General features: G+C 45.3%; 1 protein-coding gene across 1 annotated transcript; it reads right to left on the bottom strand.

The window, feature by feature from the left end:
* Window positions 1–930: 930 nt before the first annotated feature.
* On the bottom strand, window positions 931–7646 carry LOC112216375 (fidgetin-like protein 2). Its single transcript, XM_024376331.2, has 2 exons — window positions 7612–7646; window positions 931–4200 (listed from the first exon to the last, which is right to left on the bottom strand). The coding sequence occupies exon 2, from the start codon at window positions 4187–4189 to the stop codon at window positions 2357–2359; it is 1833 nt and encodes a 610-aa protein (XP_024232099.1). The 5' UTR covers window positions 4190–4200; window positions 7612–7646; the 3' UTR covers window positions 931–2356.
* Window positions 7647–14908: the final 7262 nt, after the last annotated feature.

The raw sequence follows: 14908 nt of genomic DNA, 5'->3' as shown, positions 1-14908 counted from the left end.
TCACGTCAGTAGCGAACTGAACTGAATGACCTCATGTTTCCAGACTGTTGTTAAACAGAGTGGTAGAGACACAACACTGTGAATAGGTTTTTCTCTGGATTGTCTACATGTTATATCTAGTATTGTATTTTACATAAAGCATAATACTGATTAGGGAAAGGGGGATACTTAGTCAGTTGTACAACTGAATGCATTCAACTGAAATGTGTCTTGTGCATTTAACCCAAACCCTCTGAATCAGAGAAGTGGAGGGGACTGCCTTAATCAACATCCACGTCTTCAGCACCCAGGGAACAGTGGGTTAACTGCCTTGCTCAGGGGCAGAACGACAGATGTTTACCTTGTTTGTCAGCTCGGGGATTTAATCCAGCAACCTTTCGGTTACTGGCCCAATGGTCTAACAGCTAGGCTACTCTCTTTTTTATTATTAGACAACATCTTCAAGTGCATTTTCTATTTTCTTCTGTTATATCTTGTCTGTGTCCAGGTTTGAAATATAAGTGTAATTTAAATGTACACCTTTTCTTTATATATTTCAATGAAGATTTGCATCTATTACAATAAAATATGTATATAATATTCATTTGTGAATAGTACATGTAAACACAATGCTTTGGGTTGATTTGTAAACAGTTTGTCCAACAAAAACACAACACTTCATAAACACAACCAGCCTTCCACCAGAAGAAAAATAGACATTCAAATTTAAAAACATGTATTTATATTCATATATAATAATAAAACCATTGATTTTATGGTATCAAATATCCTGTGAAATACCTGAATTACATTCAATGTTACTCTTTGTAGCATTTTCAAGTTTCTCCCCAAAGGTATATGCACAGACAGCTGCAGTGTGTATGCAACAGGACTCTGTTAGGGCTCTTCTCTTTTTCCTCCCCCTCTTTCTCTCCTCATCTTTCTCTCCTCCTCTTTCTCTCCTCCTCTACTCTCTCCACCAAAACCTGAAGATTACATACATTCTTTATTTCAAATTTCTGAGGTAAATTCATTTTTCCTGAGCATTTCAAACAAGGCTTCCGCCATCTTGCCTTACTGTGCCTGTGTGTGTTATATTTTGTATTAAAGCAACATCCAAGCCATATAGCATACCACAAACCCCCAAGGTGCCTTATTGCTATTATAAACTGGTTACAAACGTAATTAGAACAGTAAAATTAAATGTTTGTCATACCCGTGGTATACAGTCTCACGGCTTTCAGCCAATCAATATTCAGGGCTCGAACCACCCAGTCTATAATCAAATACAGCCCAGTATCATGACCAATATGTTCCATTTCAGCGTTTTTCTAAAGTTAGATTTTTGTAATGGTCATGATGTCATGATTTTGGTGAGAAGCTATGTTTTAAGTCAATAACACATAATGATACGAGTATTGATATTTTGGGGTTAAAAAGAAAAGAAATGTTATTCAAATAGATCCTAGGCTCTTTTCACACCCAAATGACCAATAATGATGCTAAATAAGGTGATAAATAAGGTAATGAAATCTAAAGCACCACAGGAGTAGACTGGTAATGAATAAGGTAATGACATCTAAAACACCACAGGAGAGGACTGGTAATGAATAAGGTAATGAAATCTAAAACACCACAGGAGAGGACTGGTAATAAATAAGGTAATGAAATCTAAAACACCACAGGAGAGGACTGGTAATGAATAAGGTAATGAAATCTAAAACACCACAGGGGAGGACTGGTAATGAATAAGGTAATGAAATCTAAAACACCACAGGGGAGGACTGGTAATGAATAAGGTAATGACATCAAAAACACCACAGGAGAGGACTGGTAATGAATAAGGTAATGAAATCTAAAACACCACAGGAGAGGACTAGTAATGAATAAGGTAATGAAATCTAAAACACCACAGGGGAGGACTGTAATGAATAAGGTAATGAAATCTAAAACACCACAGGGGAGGACTGTAATGAATAAGGTAATGAAATCTAAAACACCACAGGGGAGGACTGTAATGAATAAAGTCCTGAGAGTAGCAGTCAGTCAACAGGGGGTTCTCCCAAATCAACCCTGGGTCCTGTTCATTAGGGCAAATGTTTAAAAAAAATGTGTGTTCTATGTTGGACGAGTCCAGGTAGTCCTGGCCCTATTCAGTCTGTTTTGCAACAGAAATCGAAAATGCGTGGACAAATCCAGGTTGTTCCTTCCCTGTTTCTGTATGTTTTAATTTGTTTGGTGCCTCATGAACAGGACCCTGATTATCCATTTCCTTGGACCATGTCACCTTGACAACACATTGCTGATTTATGTCTTGGATCACGAATAACCAAGATCTTTGGATGGAATCCTAACTAACTGGAGATGCACGTTGCGCTCAACTCGGCTTTCTGTAAAAAGCATCTGGCAGGCCCACGTGGTAGCACTTGGCGAAGCTCCGATGCACAGCATCCTGGAGCAGATCTGGCCTACCGGTGGCACACACCATGATCACCAGCCCAGGGGCTCCTCCCGCCGATCCTAACTCCTTCTGGGCCTTCTCCAGGGCCGATAGCAACACCTGCCTCAACCCCTCCTCCTTCTCCATAGCCTCCACCTCACTGAGCAGCACCACGGAGGGCTGCCTCAACCCTGCCACCTGCAGTGTGGCCCCCAGGATCCCCTCAGCCTCAGCCTTGCCTTTAGAGGCTAACATGGCCCCACTGAGCCTATAGAAGGAGGCCCCAAGCTGGGAGGCCATGGAGCGTGCTAGGGTGGTCTTCCCGCCTCCTCGGGGGCCGAATAACAGAACAGTGGCTGGGGGGCGGACAGCGGGGCTGGGCCTAAGACAGGGCCACAGCAGCTCCTCCTCCAGGGCAGCCTTGACGTGGGTCAGGCCAGCCAGCTCCCCCCATAGCAGGGCCGGGCTACAGTCCAGCAACTCCCCGTTGACTAGATCCAGAAGCCTGGGGTCTGGGCTCTTCAGGCTGCCCGACTCCCCTGGTCCAGACCCAGGCTGGCCCTGGCCATGCAGGGAGGGGAGTTTATTGTTGTGGACCAGGGAGGAGTGGTGCTGCTGCTGGGTGAAGCCCTGGTTCTCTGACCCTCCTCCTCCTCCTACGTTCTCCCCAGTCATCCCTGCTGGTGGGCTGTAGTCCCCTGCTAAAGCCACCCTGTACGGAGGAGACACGAGGGGCTGGGAGGAGGGCTTACTGGGCTTGAAGGCCTGGGGATCTGTGCTGCCCGTGGTGATGCCACTGTTTTCTTTCTCTCCCACTCTGTAGGGAGAGAGAGAGTCCCCTCCTCCAGGCTTCACTGGGTCGTAGCCTGTATACTTACTGTATCTAGAGCCATCCTCCTCCTCGTCTAATGACATTTCAAACGCCTTCCTCTTCAACCCACCTCCAGATTCCTGGTAGCCGTAGCTACCCCCGACCACGGTGGGCCGAGACGGGAGGGGAGTGGGGGTGGCCAGCCCCGGGGGTAAGTACCCTGCAGAGGGGTGGCTGTAGGTGGGGCCCAGGCCGGGCTGGTGGGGGTAGCTGCTGGGGTGGTAGTTGTAGACCGAGGTGGAGAGGGAGTAGCTGGGCAACAGGGTGGGTGTGGGCTGGAGGGGGTGTTGGAGGGAGGCAAGGGGGAGTGCTGAAGGGGGCTGGGGGCAGTAGCCAGGCGAGACGTAGGTACCGTTGTAGCTGGGGCGGTTGTAGTCACCTGAGTGAGAGCCAGAGGAGGAGCTGCTACCACTATAACAAGACTCTGAGAGGTTACTGTTGACCCCTGACATATTGCTGGCCCCTGGGGGCCCTGCTGATGTGACCCCGGCCTTCGGGCCCGACAGACCATCCAGGGACCCGGGGTAGAGCCCCTCTGCACTGTGGCTCAGGGGCCAGGGTTCCAGCTCAGTCTTGAGGCCAATAAGGCCCCCGAAAGCCCCTGGCTCTGGGTAGGTCCCTACAGCGGGCCCCGGTGGACGGTCGTATGGCGAGTCTAGAACATCACAGTACTTCTCTGCATAGCTCTTCAGCAGGTTGGAGGCGGTGAGGGCTGAGATGTCATCATTGGCCCAGGCGTAGCCACCTCGGCCGTGGGCGTGGCCAGCGGCGTAAAGCTCAGACTTGTGGGCCGGTGAGGAGGTGGTGGAAGACACATCCAGGTGCTGCTCAGGCCACTGGCTGAGGGACTGGCTGAGGGACTGACTGAGGGACTGGGCATGCTCCGGGTTCCAGTGCATCTTATACAGGCCTGGAGGACAGGACACAGACAGAGAGATACCACGTTATATACTGTAAGGTGCACCGGTAGAATTGTCAAACATTTGCCTGCTGGGCCAGACGGATTACCAGGATGTGTACTCCTGGTGCGTTGACCAACTGGCAAGTGTCTTCACTGACATTTTCAACCTGTAATACCAACATGTTTCAAGCAGACCACCATAGTCCATATAGTCCCTATGCCAATGAACACCAAGGTAACCTGTCTAAAATGTACCCGTAGCACTCACATCTGTAGTCATGAATTGCTTTGAAAGGCTGGTCGCGGCTCACATCAACACAGTTATCAGTTACACAGTTATCCAGGAAACACTAGAACCAACTCCAATTTGCATACATCCCCAACAGATCCACAGATGACGCAATCTCTATTGCACTGGTGTGGGCTGTGTTAGTAGTGGTGTGGGCTGTGTTAGTAGTAGTGTGGGCTGTGTTAGTAGTGGTGTGGGCTGTGTTAGTAGTAGTGTGGGCTGTGTTAGTAGTGGTGTGGGCTGTGTTAGTAGTAGTGGGGGCTGTGTTTGTAGTAGTGTGGGCTGTGTTAGTAGTGGTGTGGTGCTGTGTTAGTAGTGGTGTGGGCTGTGTTAGTAGTAGTGTGGGCTGTGTTACTATTAGTGTGGGCTGTGTTAGTAGTAGTGTATGCTGTGTTAGTAGTAGTGTGGACTGTGTTAGTAGTAGTATGGGCTGTGTTAGTAGTGGTGTGGGCTGTGTTAGTAGTGGTGTGGGCTGTGTTAGTTGTGGTGTGGGCTGTGTTAGTAGTGGTGTGGGCTGTGTTAGTAGTGGTGTGGGCTGTGTTAGTAGTAGTGTGGGCTGTGTTAGTAGTAGTGTGGGCTGTGTTAGTAGTAGTGTGGGCTGTGTTAGTAGTGGTACGGGCTGTGTTAGTAGTGGTGTGGTGATGATAGTAGTGTAGTGGTGATGATAGTAGTGTAGTGGTGATGATAGTAGTGCAGTAGTGATGATAGTAGTGTAGTGGTGTTGATAGTAGTGGTGTGGTGATGATTGTAGTGTAGTGGTGATGACAGTAGTGGTGTGGTGATGATAGTAGTAGTGTGGTGATGATTGTAGTGTAGTGGTGATGACAGTAGTGGTGTGGTGATGACAGTAGTGGTGTGGTGATGATAGTAGTGTAGTGGTGATGATAGTAGTGTAGTGGTGATGATAGTAGTGCAGTAGTGATGATAGTAGTGTAGTGGTGATGATAGTAGTGTAGTGGTGTTGATAGTAGTGGTGTGGTGATGATTGTAGTGTAGTGGTGATGACAGTAGTGGTGTGGTGATGACAGTAGTGGTGTGGTGATGATAGTAGTGTAGTGGTGATGATAGTAGTGTAGTGGTGATGATAGTAGTGCAGTAGTGATGATAGTAGTGTAGTGGTGATGATAGTAGTGTAGTGGTGTTGATAGTAGTGGTGTGGTGATGACAGTAGTGGTGTGGTGATGATAGTAGTGTAGTGGTGATGATAGTATTGTAGTGGTGATGATTGTAGTGTAGTGGTGATGATTGTAGTGTAGTGGTGATGACAGTAGTGGTGTGGTGATGATAGTAGTAGTGTGGTGATGATTGTAGTGGTGTGGTGATGGTGATGGTGATGATAGTATGGACCCTATAGACCCTATGGAGGAGGAGAGAGAGAGGAGGGAGAGAGACAGATAGGGGGGGAGAGGGACTTCTACGCCATTAAAAGGAACATCGGGGGGGAGAGGGAGAAAGAGAAACAGGGAAACAGAAAGAGAGAGAGGAGGAGAAACACTGAGAAAAAGAGAGAGAGAGAGAAGGAGAAACTGAGAAAAAGAGAGAAAGAGCGAGAGAGAGAGATGAGGAGAAACACTGAGAAAAAGAGAGAGAGCGAGAGAGAGAGAAGGAGAAACACTGAGAAAATGAGAGAGAGAGAGCGAGAGAGAGAGAAAAAAAACCAGAGAGATATGAATTTAGGGTTTATTAGGATCCCCATTAGCTGACACCAATGGCAACAGCTAGTCTTACTGGGGCCAACGTATAACGAAGAAGTCATTACAGAGAAAATACTTTAGAATTTACATACAACTAAAAACATTAACATGTAGTGTGTGTGTGTGTGTGCATCTATCAGTTACACATACTGTACATGTCAATATGTCAAGATATCCCTCTAGTGGTGTGGGGGCTGTGCATTGGCAAAGTGGGTGGGGTTTTATCCTGCCTGTTTAGCCCTGTCCGGGGGTATCATCGGATGGGGCCACAGTGTCTCCTGACCCCTCCTGTCTCAGCCTCCAGTATTTATGCTGCAGTAGATTATGTGTCGGGGGGCTAGAGTCAGCCTGTTATATCTGGAGTACCTCTCCTGTCTTTTCCGGTGTCCTGTGTGAACTTAAGTATGCTCTCTCTAATTCTCTCTTTCTTTCTCTCTCTCGGAGGACCAGAGCCCAAGGACCATGCCTCAGGACTACCTGGCATGACGACTCCTTGCTGTCCCCAGTCCACCTGACCGTGCTGCTGCTCCAGTTTCAACTGTTCTGCCTGCATCTATGGAACCCTGACCTGTTCACCGGACGTGCTACCTGTCCCAGACCTGCTGTTTTCAACTCTCTAGAGACAGCAGGAGCGGTAGAGATACTCTTAATGATCAGCTATGAAAAGCCAACTGACATTTACTCCTGAGGTGCTGACTTGCTGCACCCTCAACAACTACTGTGATTATTATTATTTGACCATGCTGGTCATTTATGAACATTTAAACATCTTGGCCATGTTCTGTTATAATCTCCACCCGGCACAGTCAGAAGAGGACTGGCCACCCCTCAAAGCCTGGTTCCTCTCTAGGTTTCTTCCTAGGTTTTGGCCCATCTAGGGAGTTTTTCCTAGCCACCTCGCTTTTACACCTGCATTGCTTGCTGTTTGGGGTTTTAGGCTGGGTTTCTGTACAGAATTTTGAGATATCAGCTGATGTAAGAAGGGCTATATAAATACATTTAGTTAGATTTGAAAATAAACACACAAAAAGTAGGTCACATCGGGGAGAGGCGTTGTGCCACGAGGTGTTGCTTTATTTGTTTTTTTTAAAAACAGGTTTGCTGTTCACTTGCGTTTTCTTGAATTTGTTCTAAACCTGGGGACAGTGATAAGACCCATAACAGCAAGTCTGGTAATTGTTTGTGTCAGTGCTGTGTGTTAATTGACTATACAAACAACTTGGAATTTCCAAGTTGCCAACAAAAACAAGAAGTGGAGCAGTCAGTCTTTTCTCAACTAGTATTAACTAGTATTAGTTAACTAGTATTAATATTATCCCACTATGCAGTTTTTTGTTTTTTTACGTGTTATTTCTTACACTAGTACCCCAGGTCATCTTAGGTTTCTTTACATACAGCCGACAAGAACTACTGAATATAAGATCAGCGTCAACTCACCATCAGTACGACCAAGAATATGTTTTTCGCGACGCGGATCCTGTGTTCTGCCTTACAACCAGTGTAACCGAGTGGATCACATGCAGCGAAAAAAAAAAAAAAACGACTCAGAAAAAGAGGGAAACGAAGCGGTCTTCTGGTCAGACTCCGGAGACGGGCACACCGTGCACCACTCCCTAGCATTCTTCTTGCCAATGTCCAGTCTCTTGACAACAAGGTTGATGAAATCCGAGCAAGGGTAGCATTCCAGAGGGACATCAGAGACTGTAACGTTCTCTGCTTCACGGAAACATGGCTAACTGGAGACGCAATCCGTAGCGGTGCAGCCAGCGGGTTTCTCCACGCATCGCGCCGACAGAAACAAACATCTTTCTGGTAAGAAGAGGGGCGGGGGCGTATGTCTTATGGCCAACGTGACATGGTGTGATGAAAGAAACATACAGGAACTCAAATCCTTCTGTTCACCTGATTTAGAATTCCTCACAATCAAATGTAGACCGCATTATCTACCAAGAGAATTCTCTTCGATTATAATCACAGCCGTATATATCCCCCAAGCAGACACATCGATGGCTCTGAACAAACTTTATTTAACTCTCTGCAAACTGGAAACGATTTATCCGGAGGCTGCATTCATTGTAGCTGGGGATTTTAACAAGGCTAATCTGAAAACAAGACTCCCTAAATTTTATCAGCATATCGATTGCGCAACCAGGGGTGGAAAGACCCTGGATCATTGTTACTCTAACTTCCGCGACGCATATAAGGCCCTGCCCCGCCCCCCTTTCGGAAAAGCTGACCACGACTCCATTTTGTTGATCCCTGCCTACAGACAGAAACTAAAACAAGAAGCTCCCACGCTGAGGTCTGTCCAACGCTGGTCCGACCAAGCTGACTCCACACTCCAAGACTGCTTCCATCACGTGGACTGGGAGATGTTTCGTATTGCGTCAGACAACAACATTGACGAATACGCTGATACGGTGTGCGAGTTCATTAGAACGTGCGTGCGTTGAAGATGTCGTTCCCATAGCAACGATTAAAACATTCCCTAACCAGAAACCGTGGATTGATGGCAGCATTCGTGTGAAACTGAAGGCACGAACCACTGCTTTTAATCAGGGCAAGGTGTCTGGTAACATGGCTGAATACAAACAGTGCAGCTATTCCCTCCGCAAGGCTATCAAACAAGCTAAGCGCCAGTACAGAGACAAAGTAGAATCTCAATTCAACGGCTCAGACACAAGAGGTATGTGGCAGGGTCTACAGTCAATCACGGACTACAGGAAGAAACCCAGCCCAGTCACGGACCAGGATGTCTTGCTCCCAGGCAGACTAAATAACTTTTTGCCCGCTTTGAGGACAATACAGTGCCACTGACACGGCCTGCAACGGAAACATGCGGTCTCTCCTTCACTGCAGCCGAAGTGAGTAAGACATTTAAACGTGTTAACCCTCGCAAGGCTGCAGGCCCAGACGGCATCCCCAGCCGCGCCCTCAGAGCATGCGCAGACCAGCTGGCCGGTGTGTTTACGGACATATTCAATCAATCCCTATACCAGTCTGCTGTTCCCACATGCTTCAAGAGGGCCACCATTGTTCCTGTTCCCAAGAAAGCTAAGGTAACTGAGCTAAACGACTACCGCCCCGTAGCACTCACATCCGTCATCATGAAGTGCTTTGAGAGACTAGTCAAGGACCATATCACCTCCACCCTACCTGACACCCTTGACCCACTCCAATTTGCTTACCGCCCAAATAGGTCCACAGACGATGCAATCTCAACCACACTGCACACTGCCCTAACCCATCTGGACAAGAGGAATACCTATGTGAGAATGCTGTTCATCGACTACAGCTCGGCATTCAACACCATAGTACCCTCCAAGCTCGTCATCAAGCTCGAGACCCTGGGTCTCGACCCCGCCCTGTGCAACTGGGTACTGGACTTCCTGACGGGCCGCCCCCAGGTGGTGAGGGTAGGCAACAACATCTCCTCCCCGCTGATCCTCAACACTGGGGCCCCACAAGGGTGCGTTCTGAGCCCTCTCCTGTACTCCCTGTTCACCCACGACTGCGTGGCCATGCACGCTCCAACTCAATCATCAAGTTTGCGGACGACACAACAGTGGTAGGCTTGATTACCAACAACGACGAGACGGCCTACAGGGAGGAGGTGAGGGCCCTCAGAGTGTGGTGTCAGGAAAATAACCTCACACTCAACGTCAACAAAACTAAGGAGATGATTGTGGACTTCAGGAAACAGCAGAGGGAACACCCCCATCCACATCGATGGAACAGTAGTGGAGAGGGTAGCAAGTTTTAAGTTCCTCGGCATACACATCACAGACAAACTGAATTGGTCCACTCACACAGACAGCATCGTGAGGAAGGCGCAGCAGCGCCTCTTCAACCTCAGGAGGCTGAAGAAATTCGGCTTGTCACCAAAAGCACTCACAAACTTCTACAGATGCACAATCGAGAGCATCCTGGCGGGCTGTATCACCGCCTGGTATGGCAACTGCACCGCCCTCAACCGTAAGGCTCTCCAGAGGGTAGTGAGGTCTGCACAACGCATCACCGGGGCAAACTACCTGCCCTCCAGGACACCTACACCACCCGATGCTACAGGAAGGCCATAAAGATCATCAAGGACATCAACCACCCGAGCCACTGCCTGTTCACCCCGCTGCCATCCAGAAGGCGAGGTCAGTACAGGTGCATCAAAGCTAGGACCGAGAGACTGAAAAACAGCTTCTATCTCAAGGCCATCAGACTGTTAAACAGCCACCACTAACATTGAGTGGCTACTGCCAACACACTGTCAATGACACTGACTCTACTCCAGCCACTTTAATCATGGGAATCGATGGGAAATGATGTAAATATATCACTAGCCACTTTAAACAATGCTACCTTATATAATGTTACTTACCCTACATTGTTCATCTCATATGCATACGTTGATACTGTACTCTATATCATCGACTGCATCCTTATGTAATACATGTATCACTAGCCACTTTAACTATGCCACTTGGTTTACATACTTATCTCATATGTATATACTGTACTCGATATCATCTACTGTATCTTGCCTATGCTGCTCTGTACCATCACTCATTCATATATCCTTATGTACATATTCTTTATCCCCTTACACTGTGTATGACAGTAGTTTTTTTTGGAATTGTTAGTTAGATTACTTGCTCGTTATTACTGCATTGTCGGAACTAGAAGCACAAGCATTTCGCTACACTCGCATTAACATCTGCTAACCATGTGTATGTGACAAATAAAATTTGATTTGATTTGATTTGATTTGATTTGACAATGAAGAGCAAGACGTGACACTCTGTTCTGGACCAACTGCAGCTTAACTAAACAGCTGCAGCGTAACTTTCTTTGCAGCACCTGGTCATATGACTGGACAATAATCAAGATAAGATAAAACTAGAGCCTGCAGGACTTCCTTTGTGGAATGTTGTGTCAAAAACGTAGAGTCTCTTTATTATGCACAGACCTCTACTCATCTTTACAACCATTGAAACAATATTTATTGACAGTTTACAATCTACGCTAACACCAAGTAATTTAGTCTCCTCAACTTGTTCAACAGCCACTCCATTCATTACCAGAGTCAGCTGAGTTCTAGAACTTAGGGAATGATTTGTACCAAACACAGTGCTCTTAGTTTTAGAGAAATTCATGACTAGTTCATTTCTGGCCACTCATTCCAAAACAGACTACAACTCTTTGTTAAGGGTTTCAGTGACTTCATTAGCTCTGGTTGCTGATGCGTATATGGTTGAATCATCAGCATACATGGACACACATGCTTTGTTTAATGTCATTGACAGGTCATAGGTAAAAATAGAAAAGAGTAGAGGGCCTAGAGAGCTGCCCTGCGGTACACCACACTTTACATGTTTGACATTAGGGAAGCTTCCATTAAAGTAAACTGTTTGAGTTCTATTAGATAGATAGCTCTGAATCCACGATATAGCAGTTTGCAAAGCCATAACACATATGTTTTCTCAACAACAGGTTATAGTCAAAAATATCAATGGCTGCTCTGAAATCTAGCACCACAGCACCCACAATCTTATTTTACATTTCTTTCAACCAATCATCATTTGTGTCATTGCAGTACATGTTGAGTGTTCTTCACTATAAGCATGCTGAAAGTATATGTTAATTTGTATTGTTTTTGGTCAAACACAATTTTTTTCAACAGTTTGCTAAGAGCTGTTAGAACCAGTAAAGGCCACTTTACCACTCTTGGGTAGCAGAATGACTTTGGCTTCCTTCCAGGCCTGAAGACAAATACTTTCTTCTAGGTTTAGATTAAAGATATGACAGATAGGAGTGGCTATGGAGTCAGCTAACATCCTCAGTAGCCTTCCATCTAAGTTGTCAATGCCAGGAGGTTTGTCATTATTGATCGATAACAATACTTTTTCCACCTCTCCCACAATAACTTTACAAAATTCAAACTTGCAGTGCTTTTTCCTTCAGTATTCTTTTTATTTTATTTTTTACGTACGATGTACAATGGCTCACTGTTTGTTGTTGGCATTTCCTGCCTAAGTTTGCCCACTTTGCCAATGAAGTAATCATTAAAATAATTGGCAACATCAAATGGTTTTGTGATGAATAAGCCATCTGATTCGATGAAATTCTGTCCATAATTTAATTGAAAGTACTCCAAGGTTTCCCCCCATCATTCTTTATGTCATTGATCTTGGTTTCATAATACAGTTTAAAAAAAATTGTTGTTGAGTTTACTAGCATAATTTCTCAATTTGCAGTAATTCAAACCGTCAGATGTGCAGCCAGACTTATTAGCCACTCCTTTTGCCCCATCTCTTTCAGCCGCACAGTTTTTCAGTTCCTCATCAATCCATGGAGCCTCAACAGCTCTAACAGTCAGTTTCTTACCAGGTGCATGTTTATCAATAATTGGAAGAAGCAAGTTCATAAATTCATCAAGTGCAGCGCCTGGATGCTCCTTATTAATCACATCAGACCAACAAATATTTGTAACATCATCCACATAAGAGTCACATCAAAATCTTTTGTATGATCTCTTATACACTATTTTAGGCCCAGTAGTTGGAACTTTGGCTTTCCTGGATATAGCCACTATATTGTGATCACTGCATCCAATGGGTACGGATACAGCTTTAGAACAAAGTTCTACAGTATTAGTAAACATGTGATCAATGATGATCAATGATGATCTTGTTCCTGTAGTGTTTGTAAACCTCCTGGTAAATTGATTAATAACCTGAACCAGATTACAGGCATTGGTTACAGTGAGAAGCTTCCTCTTGATGAAAACCAGTCAATATTCAGGTCCCCAAGAAAGCAGACCTCTCTGTTTACATCACATACACTATCAAGCATTTCAAACATATTATTTAGATACTGATACTGACACACTTGGTGGACTATAGCAACACCACAAAAGAAAAGGCTTTAGGTGTGCCAGGTGAACCTGCAGCCACAACACTTCAATAACACTTGACATAACATCTTCTCTAAGCATTACAGGGATATGGCTCTGAATATACTGTATACAGCAACACCTCCCCCATAAGCATTCCTGTCTCTTCTGTAGATGTTATATCCTTGTATTTATACTGCTGTATCATCAAATTAATTATCTAAGTGTGTCACAGAAATGGCCAATATATGAATGTTATCTGATGCTAATATATGAATGTGATCTGATGCTAATATATGAATGTTATCTGATGCTAATATATGAATGTTATCTGATGCTAATATATGAATGTGATCTGATGCTAATATATGAATGTTATCTGATGCTAATATATGAATGTGATCTGATGCTAATATATGAATGTGATCTGATGCTAATATATGAATGTTATCTGATGCTAATATATGATGTTATTGATTTCATTAACCTTATTTCTAAGGCTACATATAATAATATGAGCTATTATCAGCCCTTTCCTCGGTAGCTGATCAGCGATAGACATAATATGGAAAAGAGCAAACAAAGCAAGAGAAAACAATATACATTCAGGTTGAAGCTACGAACCCATAGGCTTGGTTCTCTTATCCCTTCCAGGCTTTTGAGAAGGAGGCTGGAAAATGAGCCTGCCATAGCGGATGTAAGCAATGTCCCCACAGCTACCTTGTCCTTGAACCTCAGGAACTTGACCACTATTGGAATGGGCCTTTCACCTAGGCCGGTGGTGGGTTTTCCAGTCCTGTGGGTGTGCTTCACCTCAATCTTCCTGTGGTCCATCTTCAGTTTCTCCGAGATACTTTCCCTCACTTTGTCCTCAGACTCCGTCCAGGTCTCATGTGGAGATTCTGCAATTCCGTCCACAACCATGTTGTGCCGCCTTGATTGTCCCTCGAGATAATCTGATTTCTTTGTCATTGTTATCATGGATTCACATACAGAACTGATGTCCTCTCTCAATGATTTCTGTCACCTTGCTGTTCTCCTGTTTAAACTCATCGAGCTGATCTTGGGAGAACTGCAAACTGTTCTTCAGGTCCTGGACCTCTCTGGTCAGGTCGTCCATTTTTTTATTAGTTGACTCCACCAGTATTTGGACAAAACACTTGAAGCTATTTTGTTTTTGTTGTAACAACTGCTTGCAGAACTATTTTTGTTCGTTTAAAAGATCCTTCACCTGTGATCGAGAGACACCACTGTCCTCAACGGTACTCCCACTGGCTTTGGTGTTTGTCATGGTAACAACAGTAGGTTATCCTGTTACTCCTCGCAGTTTCAGACAGGGCAGGTCGCAGGGAATATTGAAAACAACAACAACAAAATTTCAAGCGTCTAGACGGCCCCAAGCCCGAGACAATCCCCTGTCCCAGCTACAAAGGCTAACCTCCCGCGGGCTGCGTTCAAGCCCTCAGGAAAACCCTGGTAGATTGATAGGCAGCTAGCTAGCAGCTAGGCTAGCTGCTATTCCAAACAGCTCCTCAGACCCGGCCTTGGTCAGCAGGATCACTGGACAAATTGTAGCGTCCCAGCAACTGATGCCAACCGTGTCGCTGGATCCAAACTCAAAAGGGAGCTAGCTATAACCAAACTTTTCCAAACGATTTTCCAAACTTTCCAAACCAACAAACCGAACTCTTCCTCGTCTCGTGTTCAACAGGAAGTGACGAGAGGAAGTGAGAGAGATAAAAAGAAAGAAAGAGAAAGAGTAAGAGAGAGACGAAGAGAGAGAAAGAGACTAAGCGAGAGAAAGAGACTAAGCGAGAGAGAGAAAAAATACTCAGGTCATTCCCATCT

Source organism: Oncorhynchus tshawytscha, linkage group LG16 (assembly GCF_018296145.1).
Source record: "Oncorhynchus tshawytscha isolate Ot180627B linkage group LG16, Otsh_v2.0, whole genome shotgun sequence".
NCBI lineage: Eukaryota > Metazoa > Chordata > Actinopteri > Salmoniformes > Salmonidae > Oncorhynchus > Oncorhynchus tshawytscha.
This window is presented reverse-complemented; position numbering and strand designations above follow the sequence as displayed.